At 35.8% G+C, this 22,777-nt stretch overlaps 1 protein-coding gene and 1 long non-coding RNA gene across 2 annotated transcripts in view; one reads left to right on the forward strand and one right to left on the reverse strand.

Annotated features, from left to right (window-relative positions):
• Positions 1-419: 419 nt before the first annotated feature.
• LOC141290214 (alpha-catulin-like) overlaps positions 420-22,777 on the forward strand; it is a 55,918-nt gene continuing 33,560 nt past the window's right edge. Inside the window, exon 1 of the mRNA XM_073822410.1 lies at positions 420-638. Within this exon, the coding sequence (XP_073678511.1) occupies positions 543-638 (96 nt within the window). The 5' untranslated portion in view covers positions 420-542. The remainder of the gene's footprint in view (positions 639-22,777) is intronic.
• On the reverse strand, positions 1,010-3,524 carry LOC141290298 (uncharacterized). The gene is made up of 3 exons (XR_012340091.1): positions 3,269-3,524; positions 3,000-3,189; positions 1,010-2,022 (listed from the first exon to the last, which is right to left on the reverse strand). It is a non-coding gene; the product is annotated as an uncharacterized lncRNA (long non-coding RNA).

Consider the following 22,777-nt stretch of genomic DNA (forward strand, 5'->3'; position numbering starts at 1 on the left):
TATTTGAGCGTTCAGAAGTTCTCAATTTAAAAAAATGACTCTTATGACTGGTTTTGTGGTCCAGGGTTACATTTAAGTTTTGTCATATGTAAGAATTTTAGTATTACTATAATTTTGTTATTAATGATTTAAACAGTAATGAACAGAAAGTGAAAATGAACAGTTTACTAAAACAGAGACACTCTGTTCGTCATGTTGTGGTAGGCAAAGACATATTGTGCCGCTTGCGCGCAGTCTGCTTCTGATCACGGGCGCGCGCTCTCTCACTCTCTCCCTCTCTGTATGTGTCTCTCGCTCTCAGATACTGACTCGCCAGTGGCTGCAGCAGTCAGTCAGTCCTGCGCTTGTAGTTTGGTATATTGCATGTACATGAACAGTCCTTCACTCAGAGGCGAGCGCGCTTGGATTATAGTGGAGAACACACGGAGGGATCGCTCGCATCGCGTGCTTTTAAACTAAACCAAACACGCGCTTGCAGCATTGAAAGACTCTCAGCAAACTCAGTGTTGTCGTGAGCACTCGTGGGGGTCGGATCGGCGGGAATGGCTTCGTCTCCGTGCGGCGGTGGGAACTTTGATTGCGGGCTGGAGATCCAAACTCGCTCGGTGGAGCAAACACTCATCCCGCTCGTGTCTCAGGTGAGTCCGGATCAGAGAAACTTCTCAGCGGGGTCATTTAATCCTTTAAAACCCACAGCGAGCGCTTAATGGACGAATGTGGGATTTAAAATACAACTTTTCAGTGTCATGTGTAAACGTTAACTAGAACGCTGTCTTGAACCCTCAACTGCAACACTTCACCAAGGTAACCAGAGTTTCAGCCAAAATGCCACCAAATGCTGGTACAGTTACTAAAGTAAAGTGAGAAATCATTATGAGGACTCTTGTGAAATTCAAAATATGAAAGAAGCGTCGGTGTATGTCTGCTATTTTGGTACATTTGTTTTAATTAGATGACAGTGCTGGCATTTATCAAGTTGCTTCAGTTTAATTAGCTATCTTTTTAATACCCACATAGCAAAATTGGTTTGGCCCAGTGATGGGCCACACAATCCACTTTCACTTGGCCCAAATACAGCAGTGAATTACGGTACATGACTGGACCAGGTCTGGATTCCAGACAAGGGCCACACATGGGCCATAACTGGCCCAAGTCTCAGCCAAGTAAATTAACTATAACTGGCCCTGAATTGGGCCAGATCAAAATGTAACATTTGAACCAAAACACAGCCTTAAGTAAACCATATCAACACCAGTGTTTAACCAGAATGCCCAAAACTGAGCCACACCTAAGCCTGATCTACAGGTGAACTAAACCTGGCAGCCAAAATATGGGCCATAAAAAGGCCATGAGAGATCAATATCTCTGCCACCTGTGTGACCATAGCTGGCTCTATTCTGGTCCTATATGCTGGACCAGATGGGTTCCACATGTCAGCCATAACCTCCTAGATAAATAATCACAACAAAGACAGTATTCTTAACAAATGTTTAATCATGTTAACATCAAAGCATTGACACCTGACATTTTAAAGTTGTTCAAATGAAGTAAGTAGAAGTTCTGTGCCATGTTTTAGTTCATGAAGTTATATTTTAAATGTAACACTTGATCATCCATGTTTCTGATCATGAAGTTTCATGCTTTGTCTAAAGCTTGACTGTCCATGTTTCTGATTAGGAACAAAATTTACTTGACATACACTTGAACATCCATGTTTCTACTCATCGAGTTTCACTTCACATAACACTTGAGCGTCCAGGTTTATGGTCAGGAAGTAGCACTCTTCAAATGACTCTGAAACATTCATGATTATGTTAATGAACAAGTTGCACTCTGAACAGAGCCTTGGAACATCCATTCCTAAAGTCTGTTAACTAGTCGTACTCTCCTCACACACTCTATTCTTCATCCTCTCTTTTCGGCCACCATCTCTGTCTGGGGCGAGATATAGCCATCTTTTAATGATGGCATGAATTAATTTTTCTTTGGCCTCAGATGTCAGACAGTTGCACCTCACAGCCGCTGAAAAACACAAGCACACATGGTGTATAATTAGCTTTTGCATCAGGTAACAGGTAACATGGCTATTGGATAAAATACAATATTACCACAAAAACTGAACCAATGACCTTTAGACAAACATTCTGTATTGTCTTTTACCATCTACCCATCTTCCAGTTAATTATCGTTTCTTACTTCCCCCAGCCCTTCATCGTTTAGATTTTCTGAAATAGCCCAAATTCTGACTGTCTACTATGGGTAAAAGATAATTTTACACATCTCAGGAACACACTACCACTTAGCTTAAAATGACTGTGTGAAATATGTATAGATTAATTCTACTTGGGATTTTGTTTATTTTTACTTCTTTTAAATTCAGTGTATGTTTTTGTTATGCAACCTTGAGCTTGTGTTGAGGTACTATATACATAAAACGTTCTCTCTCTCCTTCATTTTCTAAATCTCTTATAGAGTGCATTCATGCTTTAAGCATTTAAATAAAGAGAGATATAAAAAATTGTGATGACAATCTCCACAACAAAAAACATTTTTGAAAACTGGACAAAAAGACAAAAGGTACAAGACTGTGTACTTAAAGGCTTTAGAAATAACTGCAGTCCCATGAAGCACTATATAATCAAATTAAAAACAGCAGTGATAGTGTACTTTTTCCACAAAGAATTGAGGAAAAAAGTGGAATATACATAAAAGTGGAAAAGACGCAACACTTATTTGTACATTACTTGTCACATCCTGATGTCACATGTCTTTACAGAATTTTTATGTGTGTGTGTGTGTGTGTGTGTGTGTGTGTGTGTGTGTGTGTGTGTGTGTGTGTGTGTGTGTGTGTGTGTGTGTGTGTGTGTGTGTGTGTGTGTGAGCATGCACAGATTGCAAAAATCACTGGCAATGTGAATTAATCAAAATCAGATGATCCTGAGGCTAATCCCATGACACACTATCAGTGCATTCTGAAAAGGGCTAGACAATATACTCACAACTTTGGTAACTGGATGTTTGCTGGATGTCCCAGGTGTAGTGTGGCTCATGGAGCCTTGAAGGTTCAGAGTGCCCTGGATATCCCTACGTTTGTGGGGTGGTCTTCTGACCTCGACGTTGGCATGCCTTAAAAGGGCCTCAGTGCTTGATTTACAGCTCTCAGAGAGAACATGATGCCAGGCATACCTCCTGCAACATACAAAATATCTTAGTCCTTTAACAGCTGTAATAAAATGCACTGTAATTAAAAAAAGCTGACACTTCTTACTTGTTTTTGACTTGGTTCCTTAAATGCCTTCCATCTCATCATTAGGGATGTCAGGAACACTGTGGAAGAGCTTAGGGTCTAATTTGGCTTTCCAGGGTCTAATTTGTTGTGCTGTCTAGGAATATTTGGAGCATCAGGTATGGAATACATTCTGCTTAAAAGTACAAAATCTATTGGTCATTTATCTGCTGTGATAAAATACATTATTATTTTAAAAAGCAGAAGCTTTTTACCCTTCTCTTAAATTTTGGTTAATGTAGGCGTTCTTCTGTCTCATTATTATCAGCATCATCAGCATCTTCTCCGGGGAAAAGAATGTTCTTAGGTCTAACACATTTACCAATTCCAAGATATACTTTTATTTGTAAATGTGGTGCGAAACATTAATATAAACAAACAATCTAACCAAACCCCTACTTTCTTTTTCTTTGAAATTGGTGAGTTCCTTCCATCGGTCTGATCAATGTCTGTGTGATCAACAGCTAGAGGTAGTTTACGTCTAGCTTTCTTGTAGTCATCTGGAAAAGTAGCATAACAAAAAGAAGAAATTTAAAAAGTAAAACAGTGATTTTAAATATTACTATTAATTCTGGCCCTATGGGGCTATGAAGCAGACAAAATATCTATAACTATTCTTTTTAGAACATTTCATATATGCTGGATAAAATGTTAGTCATGTTGTAATTTAAAATGTGCACATTATTGATTATGTTTAAACATACAACAAATCAAATTACTTTTTGTTTGCATATTTTAAACATAAAACTTGAAATGATTTGGGTGTCATTCCAGGCACTTTTGAACATCAATAACAACTGGTTATTGTAATCATTTTGGTCACTATAAAGGTGATACCAATTTTTGCACAACAATTAATCTCTTGTAACATTTGGAGTGTATTGACAATGATTATTGATAAATAAATTACATTCAAGGTGAAGTAGAATAAAGAAACATGTATACCCCTTTCCAAGCATTTACTCAATTTCAACATGACATACACCACTAATGAAATTCCAAAACATTGGTACAACAAAAATGCATAATTTTATCTGTAATTTAATATATAACGTTACATTGGCTCCAACAACAAATACCATTACAATTAATTATAACCCTAATCATCTGTCAAAGACAATTAAATTTAAGTGACATAAGAAAAATACTGACTTTTTCAGGAGTAAAGTTAGTGACATAGTTTATTGTATTTACAACACGTAGATTAAAACTGCGTTCACGTGCTGCTAAAACAAGGGCACTCGCGTGTAACGTCAATTAATTAATAAATCCGAAGCAAAATGTAAGAAGAATATAGTAAACTTGCAACGATACATATGCGTATGTTCGCACTTACCGCTTTGGTTTCAGAAGTCTGTGCAAGACTGCAGCGTCCGCCTGCTTTTTTGAAAAGACATATGGTTCCGGGAGTATTTGTATTCACTTTTCCTTATTGAAGATTTGTTAATTAAAGCGTTATAATTCATAAATCATAACAACCAGCTACAACGTGAATCACAACATTTAAAACATTCGATCTGAAATAAAATAAAAATAAAAATTGTCAAAAAGACAAAAATACGAGACTGTGTGTTACAGCCAAGTGGGTAAATAAAACTACAATCCCATTAAGCACTGCAAATGACAATTAACGCCTTTTGAAAAAAAAAATTGCTCTGATGGGCTCTGATAGGCTAATTTCGCATTTCCGGGATTTTTGAAAACCTGAATGGTGCGCGCTGGGTAAAAGTTTTTCCAGTAAACAAACAAACGTAAAAACAATACATTTAATTTTAAATGTATAAAAACCATAAAGCCATTAGTATTGTTGCTGTTGCACATTTCATAGTTACTTTGACTGTGATTAAATAATGTTGTGTGGTGTTGAAAATAAATAGTTTCATAATTTCATTTTAATCCACCAGGGTTAGCTATAATTTTGAATGCAGGATTTAATCACATTATAGAAATGTTAATAAATTATGAAAAGTAAAGTCTACTGGTGTACATTCATGGCATAAAAAAAAACTTATGAACTGAAATCAAACAATTACAGTTGATTTTCATAATTTAAATAATTAAATCTTCATTGTTGCCTGGATTAACTTCAAGGCATTAGACCCAGAATGCAAACATGAAGATGGAAACTTCTTTGTGTATTAAAACATTGGGATTTTATATAAAAAATATTTGAAATGTGGGTGAAATATGGCCAATCTTATGTGGGCCACATATCTATATTTGACATCTGGGCCAAATACTACATTTGACATCTGGCCCAGGTCTTGTGTGCCGCCTTAAAACCGGTACCATCTCTGCCAAACTCGGGCCATGTTTGGCCCACATGCTGTATGCCAGTGCCGGATAAATGCCAGCTGTGCCAGATGCATGCCAAATCTGGGCCAAAATTGTTTGCTGACTGGGTAATTGTGGTATTTTGCCGGAAACTGTTGTTGCCATGGTAATTTAATGTCAGGGAAGTTTGTTGTTTGAATTCTACAGGGTCTGAATAAATAAGAAGTCAAACTTTTTTCCAGCTTTTTTTGAGAAACTGTGTCTCTCCAGTAGTGCACTGTGAAAAATTAGGATTTTACTGAATTCAGTGTTAATTTATTACAATAAAACACATTTTTACTGAAATCTAAATCTGAATATGTGCAGGCTATGGCATATTTGACCCTGGACCACTAGTAAACTTGTAGCGGTACAGTTATGGGTTAAAATTATCTATTTTCTTTTATTGCCAAAATAATTAGGTTAAGTAAATATCATGTTCCATTAAGAAATGTCCTACCATAAAACTATATCAAAACTTAATTTTTGATTAGTAATATGCATTGCTAACTTAACTTGGACAACTTTAAAGGCAATTTTCTCAATATTTAGATTTTTTTTGCACCCTCAGATTCCAGATTTTCAAATAGTTGTATCTCAACCAAATATTATCCTATCCTAACAAACAATACATCAATGGAAAGCTTATTTATGATGTATAGATCTCAGAAAAATGGTTAAGTAAATATCATGTTCCATTAAGAAATGTCCTACCATAAAACTATATCAAAACTTAATTTTTGATTAGTAATATGCATTGCTAACTTAACTTGGACAACTTTAAAGGCAATTTTCTCAATATTTAGATTTTTTTTGCACCCTCAGATTCCAGATTTTCAAATAGTTGTATCTCAACCAAATATTATCCTATCCTAACAAACAATACATCAATGGAAAGCTTATTTATGATGTATAGATCTCAGAAAAATGACCCTTACGACTGGTTTTGTGGTTCAGGGTCACATATAAAAGTGTTAATAGTTTGATTTGACACCATGGTTATGGTGCTTACAACACAATTTCATTGTAGTTTGTAACTTTTTTTTACATTTTGGCAAATTGGTGGCTAATTTGTGAAAATTCGCGCAATTTAATTTATACATTTCCTTACAATCTGCTTACACCATACTGATAGTTAGGGTTACATGTGGACATTAATGCTTACTTTTTTTCCAAAGCATATGTTTATGTATGAATCACATCTTACTATTTCATTTTATACTGGCATCTCATAAAACAATTATTTTCTCATTAGTTCAGGCTGATTATTGTTTCCTTTGGCTGGGATTTTGTACCTTATTTAATTTTAATAGATTTTCTACCTGCAGGTGGAATTAAGCATTCATACACAAGCAAGAGTTCTGTGATGAGTATTGCATGTCTGTGAGTTGGTCGTAGGCATGTGGCTCAACAATTTAGTTTCCCAAACCCATAAAGACATTCGCAAACAGCTTTGCAAAGTTGTATGACTGGAACTACAGCCTTCAACATGTGGTTAGAAGTTTCTTGTTGGTATGACATAACGTAAGAGGGAAGCTGAGATTGTACATAAAACATCAGGATTGGTTCATTTTTTTACTCACCTTTATGTCATCCAAGATGTTCATGTCTTGTTTCTTCAGTCAAAAAGAAATTAAGGTTTTTGAGGAGAACATTCCAGGATTTTTCTCCATATAGTTGGGCCGATGAGTTTCAATGCAGCTTCAACGTGCTCTACACAATCCCAGCAGAGGAATAATGGTCTTATCTAGACCATTACGATTGATAAAAAAATGACATTTATATACTTTTTAACTACAATAATCATCTTCCACTAGCTTTGGTCACGTGTGACATAGGTGGAACTACACAGTGTTTACCTGCAAAGAAAGTCAAACGCCCTTTACAAAAAAAAGTTTAAACAACAATGCTGGAGGAGAAAATGAGATTAAGTTTTTTGTTCCACCCTACATTTTTGAACCGAAGCACACAGACGAAGACATAACCGTGATTACGTAATGCGTGAAGTCATAGACACGTATCGCAGAGCTAGTGCAAGATAAGCATTTGTGGTTGAAAGGTATGCAAAATGTATTTTTTCTTTTTTTTAGAAAATGACATTGTTTGACTAGTTAAGACTCTTATTCCTCAACTGGGATTGTGTGGGATTGAGCCCTTTGAAGCTGTGTTGAAACAGCAATTTGGACCTTCAACCCGTGGGTCACCAATGTTTTCCTCAAAAACCTTAATTTATTTTTGACTGAGGAAAGAAAGACATGAACATTTTGGATGACATAGGGATGAGTAAATTATAAGGAAATTTTTATTCTGGAAGTAAACTAATCTTTTAAATGGCAGTTACATGTTATGGTTTGAGCAACAGATGTGGGAACAGTCGTGGCTCAATTATCCAAGATCCAAATGTTCATGTCTTTCTATCTTCAGTCATAAAAAATTATTTTTTGAGGAAAACATTTTAAGATTTTTCTCCATATAGTGGACTTCTATGGTGCCCCGAGTTTGAACTTCCAAAATGCAGTTTAAATGCAGCTTCAAACGATCCCAAATGCGGCTGTACGGCTGTAAACGATCCCAGCCGAGGAAGAAGGGTGTTATCTAGTGAAACAATCTTTTTTTTTTTTATCATCTGTTTTTTTTTTTACATTACAATTTATATACTTTTTTTTTTTTTTTTACCTGAAATGCTCATCTTGTCTGTCTCCGTGATGTGCATGAGTAGTCTGTGCATATCCGTTTCAAAACAGTTAGGGTAGGTTGAAAAACTCTTATCTCATTTTCTCCCTCAACTTCAAAAATCATTTCCAAATTATCCTACATTGCTGCAGAAGAACAGACACAGTGTTTGCAAAGTCAATGTGCAAAGAAGATAAAACACCCTTTACAAAAAAGGTAAAACTGCGATGTAGGGCGATTTTAAAATCAAGGGAGAAAATGAAATGGGAGTTTTTCGACACATCCTAACTGTGTTGAACTAGAAAAACAGGCAGAGCAAGACAAGACGAGTGTTTGAGGTTAAAAAGTATATAAATTGTATATATATTTTTTTTAAAATAACCAATTGTTTCGCAAGATAAGACCCTTCTTTCTCGGCTGGGATAGTCTACAGCTGCATTTGGGATTGTTTGAAACTGTTTTAAACTGCATTTTGGAAGTTCAAACTCGGAGCACCATAGAGTTCCACTATATGGAGAAAAATCCTGAAATGTTTTCCTCAAAAAACATAATTTCTTTGTGACTGAGGAAAGAAAGACATGAACATCTTGGATGACAAGTACATTATCTGTAAATTTTAGTTCTGGAAGTGAACTTCTCTCTTAAAGTATGTAGTAAAATAAAGTTTAGAATTGCCACCTCATAAAATAGTTACATTTTTCTAATGAGTCTGATTTGGAAACGCACTCCTGAGTGATACTGGAGAGAAAACAGTGTCTGTTGACTTTTGAAAATCCTGGAATGATGGAAGCAGTGAAACATTCCAGTGCTCTTAAACACTTTAGTTGCTGCTATAGTCTAATCGTGACTCGCAATCTATAGTTATTCACAGCTCACAGCTGCTGATTTCCATTCCTCATTAAGTAGCAGGATTCACCTAGGTGATGATGACATAACTTCACATACCATATGTCTGCTGTTCTAAAAAACAGAGTGTTTTGGTTCAGAAGTGTCTGTGAGAAATCTGTTTCCACAAGCATAATTGTTATACTTTCGATACCCTTCCAGTGCACTTGGTTAGACAAGCCTTTAGATTTGACATTATTAAAATTCTATTTATTTCGCCGTTCTGCCCCACAACCTTAGTGGTTTGGAGAATGGATGTGCCGTTCTAATTGAATTGGTAGTTGGTTCAGTGTTGTGATGGGAGATGATTGTTGAAATGTCTTTTGAGAGTCTTTTTGAAAGTTGGCTAGTTAGTGGTGCTCTCTAGGACGGCTGATGGTAATGAGGCTGAAAGGTCAGTGTTGGAAGACATGCTAATCGCCCATTCAGTGGACCTTTGGGTAATGGGACTTCTTTCAGTGCTTTACGGATTCTGGACAATAGATGGTCAAAGTGGCCTTGGTCAGAACCCTTCCCCCAACTACAGTTTTGTCAAGCATCTTAATGGTTTCTCTGTAGATAATAAAGACCAGATACAAATGTAAAACGTATTGTCTTCCCTGCTACTGCTAGATACATAAGTCTGGTATAGTTGCCATGTAGTAAACACAGTTGGAGACCACTTTGAAATTGTTTCCAAAAATGAGGTTGTTGTTTGATTTGTTCCATGAGTTTGTTCCAAAAATACAGAATAACCCACATTAATTGTGTTGCACAATGTTTTGACATAAGACTGTTTGAAGGACAGGAGGTTGAGTGCGGAGGTCAGATCCTGTGTGTCCTCTCTGGGGAGCCGAGCAAGATAATGGGGAGGAAATAAAAGCTTCATGTTGGCGAGAAGCTTATTTAGTGACTCATTTTCACAATTGTGATATTGAGCAGCCTCATGCAAAAGCACATATACAGAGGCCTGATCTTCCTTATCCTCTGTTATCAGTCTTACGTTCACAACTGTGTAATTACTGCTGTTATCCTCTCAAGCCAAGATCAGTCTGTCTGCGTTTTTGCCTGTTGGCCCACTCAGGCCAGGCGTCATATTTGAGATCTTGACAATTGCTGAGAACCTTCCTCTCTTTTTATTAAGCTGCAGTTTCTGTATTGGCATTGATAATTGTAAATAAACAGTGTTTTTTTTTGTTTTTTTTTTGTTTAGTGATAGTTATTTGTGAGTCCCTTCTTTGTTCTGAACAGTTAAACTACCTGCTGTTCTTCAGAAAAGTCCTTCAGGTCCCACAAATTCTTTGGTTTTCCAGCATTTTTGTGTATTTGAACTCTTTCTAACAATGACTTACACACTATTGTTCTGTTTAAATACAAGCGCTATATAAATAAAGGTGACTTGACTTGACTTGACTGTATGATCCAGTGAGATCCATCTTTTCACATTAAGGGGCTCATATGCTACTATTACAGAAGGTTCAAATGCTCACTGATGCTTTAGAAGGAAAAACGATGCATTAAGAGCCAGGGGTGTAAACTTTTGAACAAAATGAAGATGTGTACATTTTTCTTATGTTGCCTAAATATCATATTTTTTTCTTTTAGTACTGCCCTTCAGAAATGACAGAAGATACTTACATGTTCCTCAGAAGACAAAATAAGTTTAATTTTCCCTGATCTTAAAATTCATAAAGTTTTCACTCCCCTTTTACTGCATTTTTCCCCTTCTGAAATGAGTGTTTGAATCTTCTGTAATAGTTGCATATGAGTCCCTCAGTTGTTCTCATCATGCAGTCATTGTTTAAAGGTTCAAATACACAAAAATGCTAAATGTTCAGGACAATCAAGGGACTCAATAAACAACAAAAACAACAAAAATAATAATGAAAACACAGCATTAACACAGTATTACAAATTAAGTGTATGTAATTTTTATAAATTCAAATCTTACTTTCTCTTGTGGAAAGTAATAAATGTCTCTTATATGAAATATTTTATTCAGGTCAGTAATAAATAAAAAATAACATGCATTTTTTATGATCCCTCTTATTTTGGTAAAATAATTAACATGTTTGCGGATTCTGCAGGGTGTATGTAAACTTTTGACTTCAACTGTATACTGATTAAAATGCTATTCATGCATACAAACACATTGTCTATGATTGACATAATTTTAGTTTCTTAATTACAATGTATTTTAATAAAATTATTTAATATTTGAAGGGTATTAAATCATTTTTGGAAAGGAATAAAGTAATTACTTTTTATTAATTTATTATGAATACATTGTTCTTTAAAAAATGTCTGGTAAAATAAGTCATGTGGGGTGAACAAAATCCAGAAAAATGCAGAAAAAATAGTTTTGTGACACTCCAAATATGTAATATTTATTAAATAATGTAATTAATGTTTTTACTTTTCTGTTTAGGCTCACACTTGAAACCTTTTTGAACACACTGACTTATAGCCTCATAACTGCAATTGAGCCAAATAAAAACACATGGAACAATCATAACAGTTTTGTAAATGTTCAGTTTCGCTGTACCAGTGGTCTTGGATTTTGAGCCAAAGCCAGGACAGGATTTATGAAATTACAAAGTCTTTAATCTGATTAGAATGCTTTTAAACTCCTGTGACAAGAAGGCTTGTTAATGCATATTTGTGCTAGCTGTGTCCTTATTCTGCCGGACTAAGGGTTGTTTTCCAGAAAAGATTTAAGCAATAATTGGCTGAAAATACTTTCACTGCTTTAGTTCATTAGATTGAGCCCTTGTGTTTTTGTAAGCTGTGTGCCATCTGCACTTTTGTGAACCTCTGAAAGGTGGTGGAAGTGAGAGATTTTTTTTGCGTGTTCAGTTAAGTACGCAACAGAGCCAAAGTTACATTCCATATGCAAAGCCTCCGCTCCCCTCCTGACCTTGTAAAGGATTTTTGTCAGGGCTACAAAGCTGTATTGTAAAAACATATCACATGTGCCCTGCATGGAAAACATCAAAACTGAGACAGTGAGTTACGTGTATTTACAAGAGAACTTCTGTTGAAGGAAATTACATCACAAGGAGCACTGTTAGGATAATAGATCAACCTAGAACAGAAAGGGTAAACCTGGTGCCTCCTGGAGAGAAGGCGACAAGAAAGATGGATGAATGTGTGCTCACTGTTCAGTGTAAACTGCTTAGGATTACATGGCCAAATACCCTTCAGTGCCAGAACAAAGCAAGCTTCATGTTCAGTATGCGTAAACTTATGTATGTGTGAAGGCATGTTCTGGGTGTTTACTTGGCTGCATGTAGTCCTTTGTATGCCATGTGTTTATTTAACCAGTGGAGGTGTAAAAAAAGGAAGCCAGAACTGATAAGAGCCGGATTACTACAACCCCCATCCAGAATCTTCCGCAGCTGTAATTGATCTAACATACCAGTCATACCATGGGAAATATAAGTGACTTCATTTGTTTTACTTGAGTTACCAGGTACAGTGGCCTTAAAAATATTCAGAGAAGATGCACTGTAAAAATGTATCACTGTCACTGCATTAGGAAATATGAAACCAAGTGGTATACTTATAAAGGATGCCCATTTTTCACAAGTTGGCATGATTCTAGCGTCTTCATGAAATCTCTGCAACATAGGTTAAAAAATTCCTCAGTAGTCATGTAAAACAACACTTTTTTTACCTTGTCAAAAATAGCTCCCTTCACAGCGATGCATGTATCTTTACATGATAATGAGGTACTGTTTACTCCACCCCTCTCTTCTGTTTTTTGTGTATTTGGTGGCGTGTTACCATCAAAATCAACTAATCCGCTGTGTCCTCAGTGGCTCTGATGTCGGGAGAAAATTAAGACTCTTATGTTCACTTTTACATCCAAGTACAAAACACCTGCAATGCTTACTAGACATTGTTGCTACAGCTGCTCCGGAGCAGAGAAAATGGCGGACAGCGTACAACTGGCTGAAGGTTGAAATATGCTTATACGGGATGGTCCATCAGCGACCTTAGATGAGGCCTGAGCTGTATGACGACATATTGCTCAGAAAATCAAAACGGCTTGATAATTGAGACTGTTTAGGCTTTTTGAGGATTAAAAAAAGGAGTGAATTGATTTTTATTATTGTAGGGTGGTTGTGTCCACACACTGCTAAGACACATTTATATGCAAAGTAAATTTTGCATAGGATGTCCACTTTAAAGAACACCAAACACACCTTTGATGCAAAACATTTGTATACCTGGACCACAAAACCTGTTGTAAGTAGCACAGGTATATATATGTAGCAGTAGCCAAAATACATTGTATGGGTCAAAATGATCAACTTTCCAAAAATCCAAAATTGTTCAAAAAATTCCAGAAGTAAAGATCACGTTCCATTAAGATATTTTGTACTTCCTACCATAAATATATCAAAACGTAATTTTTGTTTAATAATATGCATTGCTAAGAACTTTACTTGGACAACTCTAACAGCGATTTTTCTCAATAGATTTTTTTTTTGCACCCTCAGATTCCAGATTTTCAAATAGTATATCGGCCAAATATTGTCCTAACAAACCATATATCAATGGAAAGCTTATTTATTCTGAATTATTTCAGACTTATATTCAGATTTATTAAAAAAATGACCCTTATGACTGGTTTTGTGGTCCAGTCACATTTTACAAAAAAAAAAAAAAATGATAAAAGGTTGTGTACTTTGGTTCAAAAAGGTACAGTAGGGCGAAAAACTCCATCTAATTGTTTCCTCCAACTTCAAAATCATGTCATCGTTGTTTTACCTTTTTTTTTTCTAAAGGGTGTTTTTTTTTTCTAATTTCTTTGCACATTCACTTTGTAAACATTTTGTTGGTATTTGTAATGTGTAATGTAATACTTGAAGTTGTGGACGCAGACCTATTGCAAGACAAGCATTTGTGGTTAAAAAGTATTTTTTTTTTTTTCAGAAAATGAATCATTTAGCTAAACAAGACCCTAATTCCTTGGCTGGTATCGTGTAGAGCCTTTTGAAGCTGCATTGAAACAGCAGTTTGGACCTTCAACTTATTGGCTCCCATTGAAGTCCACTATATAGAGAAAAATCCTAAAATGTTTTACTGAAAAACCTTAATTTCTTTTCAACTGAAGAAAGAAAGACATTAACATTTTGGATGACATTGGAGTAAATAAATTATAAGGATATTTTTATTCTGAAGGTGAACTAATCTTTTGATAAAGGGTTTTGTCATATGAGGAGCCTTTGAATATTGGTTGGGCAACGGAAGAGCCTTGAGAACCTGAACCACTGTTTTAAATTATACAAATACGTAAGTATTTGGACCCTTTTTGGTTGTCAAATGTAGTCCAACATGTTCAGTTAAAGGGGTAGTTAAGCCAGAAATTGAAATTGACTCATTTACTGACTCACATGCTGTTCTAAACCTGTATGACTTAAAGAGTATTTCAGTTGTTTTGTCCATTTTATGAAAGACATTGGACCCCATTGAATTTTATTGTATAGACAAGAGTGCCAATACTGCCCAAAAAGATAATTCAGATAAAAGATAATCACTTGTTTTAGTTGAGAGCACATGAGATCCTATGGTTTCCGGTTGATCACACTCTTAACTCTTAACTCTATGACTCTGTTCTTTTCATGATCATTTTGAGTTTCGTCTGGTTTTCACAGCATTTGGTAATTCATAGCCTGTGGTAGGGGTGGGCGGTACACCGGTGTCATAGTCATCACCGGTGTGAGATAGCGCCACGACATGGATTTTCTAATACCGTCAATACCGGTATATTTAAAACATTAAATTTTCTTCAAACGTTCAGTTGTGGTCTGAATACCTGTCCTTATACTATATATCTTGTTGTAAATAAAAAAGTAAAACATATTCGTATCAGCTTTGCAGGTGGTAGGTAAAAGGGGAGTGGCCATTAAACGGCTGGTGAAACATCGTGAAGAAAGGTCGGCCCTGTAGCCTATACCAGGGGCGGAGTGGCAATCGGGACGTCCGGGACTTTTCCCGGTCGGCCGGCCAAAGGATTTACACAGCGGATCACAAATTGAGCAGGCGCGAGGCGAACGCGACCGGCCTGTTTACTTTTACTTTCGATTTTGTAAAGGGAGCAGCACATCTTATAATAGATATTTGTCAGTGAGTACAAGATTGCAACAAATCCTCCAGTCTATTTTTGTCATCTCTCTTTACTTTCGACCCGTGATCGTTCAAATCTAAAGGTCATTGTACACTGAGTCCGATTTTCGTATGTGTGTGTTTTTTTTTTAGTTTTCTCATATTCGCCATCCTTATCAAAATGCTTATTATGGATGTGAAAATGCAGAACATCAAACATGATCCAAATTTTTTTATGACGGATGAAAGTTTCAGAGGCAGTGTGTAAACTCGATTAACATAACCTGTATTTTTTTTAACGTGCAAAAATGTCGGACGAAAATTTCGTACTCACGTGTGCAAGACATTAACTCCAGCAGCTCATGTTGGATGCAGGGTTGCCAAGTCCGCGTTTTTCCCCACAGAATTGGTCTACTTTTAAACTGTTGCCATGGGTTGATTTCCCCCAGTTATTTAAAGGTTTTAAATATTGCAGAAATTAAATTTAAAAAAATAATTTTTGTTTTGTTGTACACTGTTAAGTAAGATCTTTAGGTTTTTTGCAAAATAAATATGTTGAGAATGAATAATACTCTCCCATGTCTCTTTTTGATAAGGATACCTACCATATACTTATTATATTATGAAAAGATTAACTTTATTCACATACTAAATGGACAGGACAGGCTACTTCTCCGAAAATGTACCAAAAAAAGTAATACCGTGATATTATACCGGCACCGTTCAAAAGATGAAAAATACCGTGATATTAATTTTAGGTCATATCGCCCACCCCTAGCCTGTGGGCATAACCTTTCCGAGGCAGCTCTCAGAAGTTGCCCGTCTGATCAGGGGTGCAGCATACCCCTCAGTTTGAGTTTCTGCATCAGTGACAGCTTGGCTCTGCTCCAGGCTGTATTTACGTTTCATGGCTACGGGACCTGTCATTGAGCAGGAAGAGATCTTAATCACCGCATAAGTTTGATGGCATTCTTCTTCCCTAAGCTCACGCTAGGTTCAGGGAAAATTCTGGGAAAGTGGTGCACTCCCTCAGCCCCCCGCTGTCTCGCTGTCACCACTGATCTTGGGGCTCACGGGTAATACTCACAGACAAAGGAACTGTCAGTTCGAAGAACAGGTCAGCTACATTTAGTGTTTCCTGTTGTTTTTCTATTCTAGCTGGGTTGCTGAATTGCCATGCTAAACAATGTATCGCTCTTCAGTCTTTAAATAAGACCAGACAACACACCGAGATAATGAATCCCTCTGTTTGTTTGTGAAGTTGAGCATTCATTTGTATCTTCCACCATGTTCATTGGCACATGGACAGTGCTGGCTCAAGTTGCTGTGTATATGGAATGTGAGGGGCTCGTGACAAAATACCCACTTACCTTAACAGTAATTACAAAAGGCTCATTATTCTTCTGTACTGTACAGTGGCTTGTGTTCTCTCCCGAGACAACAGTGAAACTGGAGCAAGTACTCAAACTCCCTAGACAACAACAAATCGACTCAAGCAAGGGTATTGATGTGGTACCTCTGTTTAATGATTTTATAACAAAACAGTGCAGTTACTCCTCTCGCACCTGAATGAGCAGAGCCAAGCCCCATAAATGGCCTCTCTCACTTTAGATAGAGATTGTAATGACCTCAAGAAATTCACATGGTCAGTTTGGGATATTTCTAAGGTTTCAGCCTGGAGGAGCCCAAATGTTATGAGACGTCTTCTTTTTCAGTCACCCATCACCTGACCTGTGACATCCATCACCTGAACAGGATCAAAAAGCTTGAGGGGAAAACAGTAAAGGAATGCCTAGGTCATATTTCACCACCCCTCCATATATATATTCCTGTCGTTTGGACTGTTTTTGCATTTTGACACTATTTTCATGACAATTATTTCAATTTATTCAAGCTGTTATTTCCCCCCAATTCTTTAGTTGCAGGTGTTGCAAACATTTAACATTTGTTGAATGGATAGTTCATCCAAAAATGAAAATTCTGTCATTAATTATTCACCCTAATGTTGTTCCAAACCCATAAGACCCTTATTCACCTTCAAAACACCAATGAAGATATTTTTGATTAGGGCTGGGCGATTAATCGAAAAGTAATCGAAATCGACATTCAGAACCTATAATCGATCAAATTTTTCCAGGTCAATTATTTCAATTACTTTCCCTTTAAAAACACTACTGCGTGTGGAGTCACGTAACCCAGCTCCATTACGCTACATTATTCCGCCGACATGTCGATGGAGAGCTTAAACAGTATTTATACAGTAAAAAGTATTTACAGAATATACAAGAGTAATTTTATTTAGAAGAGATACTGCTTATTTTCTACTTTTAATATTTATTATTATTTTATAAATAATTTAATTGCAAGTTATTTATTTTCACTAATTTAAGAAAAATGTGACTTTTCGTTTTAAGCAATGTGTGCTTTAATTTCAGTTGTTCAACACTAATGTTCAATAAATAATCATAGATAGTAGATAGTGTGTGCACCCTTCATTCAAAAATCTCTCACTTGTAATATGTGAGCATATTTACTGTACAAAACTTGTCAGTGAACTATGAGGGCAAAAAAATAAATATTATTTAAATATAATTTTATTAATGAATAAAATAATCGTTCATTAATCGTAATCGGGTTAAAATGTTCAATTAATCGAGATTTTGATTTTAGGCCAAATCGCCCAGCCCTATTTTTGATGAAATTCACGAGATTTCTGACCCTGCATAGACAGCAACACAGCTACCACATTCCCAGAAAGCTAGTAAGGACATTGTTTTAATAGTCCATCTGTGTTTCCACCTTAATTTTATGAATTTACGAGAATACTTTTTGTGCACAAAGAAAACAAAAACAACTTTATTCAACAATTTTGCGCATTCACAACACCATTGTTGAATAATGTCGTTATTTTGGTTTTCTTAGCACACAAAAAGTATTCTTGTAGCTTCATAAAATTAAGGTTGAACCACTGATGTAACATGGCCTTTCTATGTCTTGAACGTGTCAGTTTCATTGTTGTCTATGCAGGATCAGAAAGCTCTTGCATTTCATCAAAAATATCCTAATTTGTGTTCTGAAGATGAACAAAGCTCTTACGGGTTTGGAACTAAATTTTTGAGTGAACTAAATCCTTTAAAAAGCAGTTGTAAGGAACAGATATTTTTAAATATATAATTTTTCATTACAGTTGGAGTAATGTATGATAGTGTTTTAGTGCCACATTAAAAAATAAAAAAATCTAAAGTTACGAGATTAAAGTTGTAATATTTTAAGAACAAAGTCAGAAATATTATGATAATAAAGTTGAAAGGTTTTGAGAATAAAGCCGAAATCGTAGCAAATAAAGTTTAAAAATATTTTAAGGGCATAGCTTGTGCATGCAAACTGGATTGGGAGCACTGGGAGAATTAGCAGAAATCATACCATGTGCTTGCAGGGACAGTATGCTTGGAAATAATATTTCACGTTTTCAGTTGGAATTACTAGGCCTATTAGTAGTGCGCCAGCCACCCAATAATAGCAATAAGCTTTGTGCTTTTGGTACTTTTAATATAAAACAAAATCTCAGCTTTCAGAATCTGTCAGATTTATAGTGAAATACAAACAATGTGTTAGGGCTGCACAATTAATCGAATTTCAAATCTTGATCACGATTACGGATGCCACGATTACGTAATCGTTCAAAGTCATTTTAAGATAACTTTTCCCATAAATTGGTCACAATGCACAACACCACTGTATGCCGCCGTGATACTTAAAAGCACCAAATACTTAAATATTTAGACTTAATAGGCTATACACATAACACAAACTGCCAATGAAAACATTCACTTCTAAACATTCATTAATCTTAGGTAAATTCAATATTCAATAACAAATTGTTAAAAGTTGCAACTGTGTTATTTAATGAGCTAACATGAACTAAGAGTTGTATTTTTAACAAATATTAATAACTTATGAAGCAAATGTAGCTATTGCTCATTGTGAATATTAATGCATTAACTAAGAGATCTTACTGTAAAGTGATATCTATTGGTCTTTTGCACTTTAATCTCTGTACATTTTTTAACTTTAACTTTTTTTATTTATTGCATTATTGTATTTAAATGTTCAGTTAATTTTTAAAAAAGAAAATCGCTATTAAACATACACGGTAAATGTTTGGAAATAATATTTACAGTTTTCCATTTATTATTTGTACGACGCCAGCCACCCAGTAATCGCGATAGTTTTGTGCTTTGTTGCTTTTAATATAATACAGCTCAGCTTTCAAATTATATCTGTTTTATCACGAAATACAAATGATAAATGTTTTTACTGTGTATTTCAAGTTTATAACACAATATAAACATGAAGGAACATCAGAGGGAATGAAAAAAACAGTATAGCATAATTTTAATGAAATGAATGTCTCATTGTAATCAGAAAGAGGACTGATTCACATGCTGCGTACACTGAGGCTAATACAGCGATCTGTCGCGCCACATTAAAGAGTGTGAAAAGCACATTGTAATAGAAATATTGTTTGTATTTTGCTATAATACTGACAGATTTTGAAATGTCTACCGAGTTCCCAATCCAGGCCATTTGCATGTGGAAAAAGGCTAGAATATACTCTCAAAGTAATTTTGACTTTATTCTCATTTTTTTTACATATTGAAAAATATTGTCTTTATTCTTTATTTATATTAGCACTAAATCACTGTTGTAGTATGGAAGGAAATGTGCTTAATTTGTATGAAAATAGTGTCTTTATCTCTGAGATTCACTCATTTGTTCTTTGCTTAGCCCAACAGACAGTGTCCTCCTCTGCATTAAAGGGTCAAGGTTTGTCTGGTTAGCAAGGCCTCATTAGCTCCTGTGGGTAGATTTTGCACACCTTCTGACTGCAAAAGCATACTTTTGGGCGACCAGCACTAGCTCAGCAACTGCTCAACTGAGATTAATGGGAATGCCAACGGACGGCTTTATCCAGCTATTCTAGACCTCCTTGCTCTGCTCTCAAACCAGTGATTCTTTCACCTGTTGAGCTCTTTGTTCCTACAGGAGGCTCATGATCTCAGAGCTTGGCTTAAATAAATCACCTGATACCAGCACAATGCGCTTGAGTCTTTTGTGAAAGCATTTACCTTTCCGCTGTCTGCTCAGCACTGAGCTTCCAGACAGGCCTTGGTAAAGCCGCCATCATTTAAATGCATAGGCCTGAAAAGACACCAGTGAAAAGTAAATCTGCTCAGTGGACCATTCTGCTACATTTCTCTACATGTTAAAAGCTTTCTAAACTACAAAAAGGAGTTCATTATTTCAATAGAAGTTTTTTGGAGCGTTCAGACAGTAATTAGATCAGAGCTATCCTAAGTAGCTTTTTAGAAGACTGTATTAGAGCGGCACCCTTAATCATGGCCTGTCATGGGTATGTTGACTTTAAAAGCAAAAATACGTCACCTGGTCAAAGCGGGGAATGCTCTGTGAATGTCTTTGAAATTAGATTGCGCATTGTTAACGTTGACTGTTGCAGAACTCGCAAATAAAAGTTTGTTTTTGTGTACAGCTTACATAAAAGGCAGTGAGAAAACCAAGTGAGAAGCGAATCTTTTGGCATGACAGTAAGGAGGAGAGTGCTTATCCCTTTGATTCTCTCAGATGGTGTATCCCTCAACACTCCCTCCATTAGAAAGATCTAAACGCAACTCTTTGTGGTAATTACTTCCATCAATCATGTCAACGTTGAGCTAAAGGGATTCGTGCCTCACATCCCTACTGTTGGCCAGATAAATCCTGATAATGCTATGTTAATGATGCTACAGTTAGCCTTCGCAGCTTTCTCCTCATTACACTCTGACTGATTTCCCTGAATGTTACCTACACTTTCTAGTATTCAGTAAGGTCTGATATTCATGGAAAATGCGTGCTTGAAATATTTGACCTTTGTGCTTCCATCTTTGCTGCATAGTCACACAGTTTTGGATACATTTGTTTCTTTTTGGGTCAATCACCTCAGATGGTCTGTTATTTCCCGACAAGACCATCGTCATTAAAAGGCATTAAAAGGCCAGTCATAAAAATGGAATTTACTGTCCGAGAATTTGCCAAATTTTGGATGAATAAATCAAAAGCAGTCAGTACACTTAAATCAAAACATGATGTATTTATAAAATATTATTTAAATATAAATCCCACATGTTCTGCATGTCTTTGTGTGAATGAATGGCGCAGTCATGCGGTTTCCTTTACTATACACTTATTGAAGCGCAAATGATGCTTGCGGTGTTTTTAGCATCTGCCGCCTCAATATGAGTACATGAACACATAAACATAATCTCTAGAATTGCTCTTAGAGTTATTTCTTGTGAGAAAAAACAAAACTACCATCATATCATTTACATTTAACTTAAAGGTCTTCAAAGCAACCTGTCGAAATAATAGTTTGGTTTAACTTGAAGAAACTGTCACAGAAAAATATTACTTCATGTGATGATAGTACTGCTACTACTAAAATTTGTATTAAAACATTATTTTTTAAAAGAAATATTTACCAGAAAAAATATTTACCAGAAAAATTTTAAAACAGTACCGTACTTTTTTTTAAATAAAATTAATTATTTAGACATGCTTTTGATTATTAAAATTGAATGGAACCATTAAATGGAATCCAGTAAATTAATGGAATACACATAATTTGGTAAAAATATAACTAAAGTTGAAAAGAATTTAATTTTTGAAAAATTAGAATGGAAAAAAAAAATGAAATCGGGAAAAGATAAAACGGATTTAATAGGGTCCTATATATTGTCCATACAAATGTGCAGACACTTTAGCCAAATTTAACCAAAATTTTGTGGTCAAAAAGTCCTATTGTTAATTTTGTGAGCTGTGCTTCATACATTTCTACACTAAGTCACTTTCAACCCAAGCTGCTTTCTCTTGGTCAGCGTGTGATGATTCCACGTCACCAGCTTGATCCCGTTGCAAAATCTGAGTGTGGAAATCTTTCACCCTTATGTCAAATTCCCAATCGTGTGGATTCCTGCTGAAATAAAAACTTCAAACAACTGTAAAAGTGACAGCACTTTGACTGCCAAAGCTAGCCATTAAAGTCTAAAAATATTTAACAAGTAAGAGGAATTGGTGACATCAGCCTTTAGAGAGCCAGTCATATTTTATTTTCTTTGGGATAAAGTGCACCAATGAATCGTTCACAATAAGACCAGGAGTGTATGTTAATAAAAGTACTTTGGGGCAGTTTTGTTTTTGTTGACTTTATGTTGTCAAAACGTTGGTGGTTGGGAATCTTTTCCCGTCTCTGATGGTTCACTAAGGGCAGTGCCAATGTGTTTTCCGTGAGCAGACTGACTGGCTACCGTCACAGAACATATATTTACTAAGGACTAGTTGGTTCAGGAGGGTACTTTTATATCTTTATGGCCTCTCAGGGTGACAGAAACTACAACTGGTGACAGGTGGCCACATTAAAGTGACAGCAGACACTGATTTTCACTCAAAACCAGATCATGAAGCAGGTGTTCT

Source organism: Garra rufa, chromosome 17, assembly GCF_049309525.1.
Source record: "Garra rufa chromosome 17, GarRuf1.0, whole genome shotgun sequence".
NCBI classification, from domain to species: Eukaryota; Metazoa; Chordata; class Actinopteri; order Cypriniformes; family Cyprinidae; genus Garra; species Garra rufa.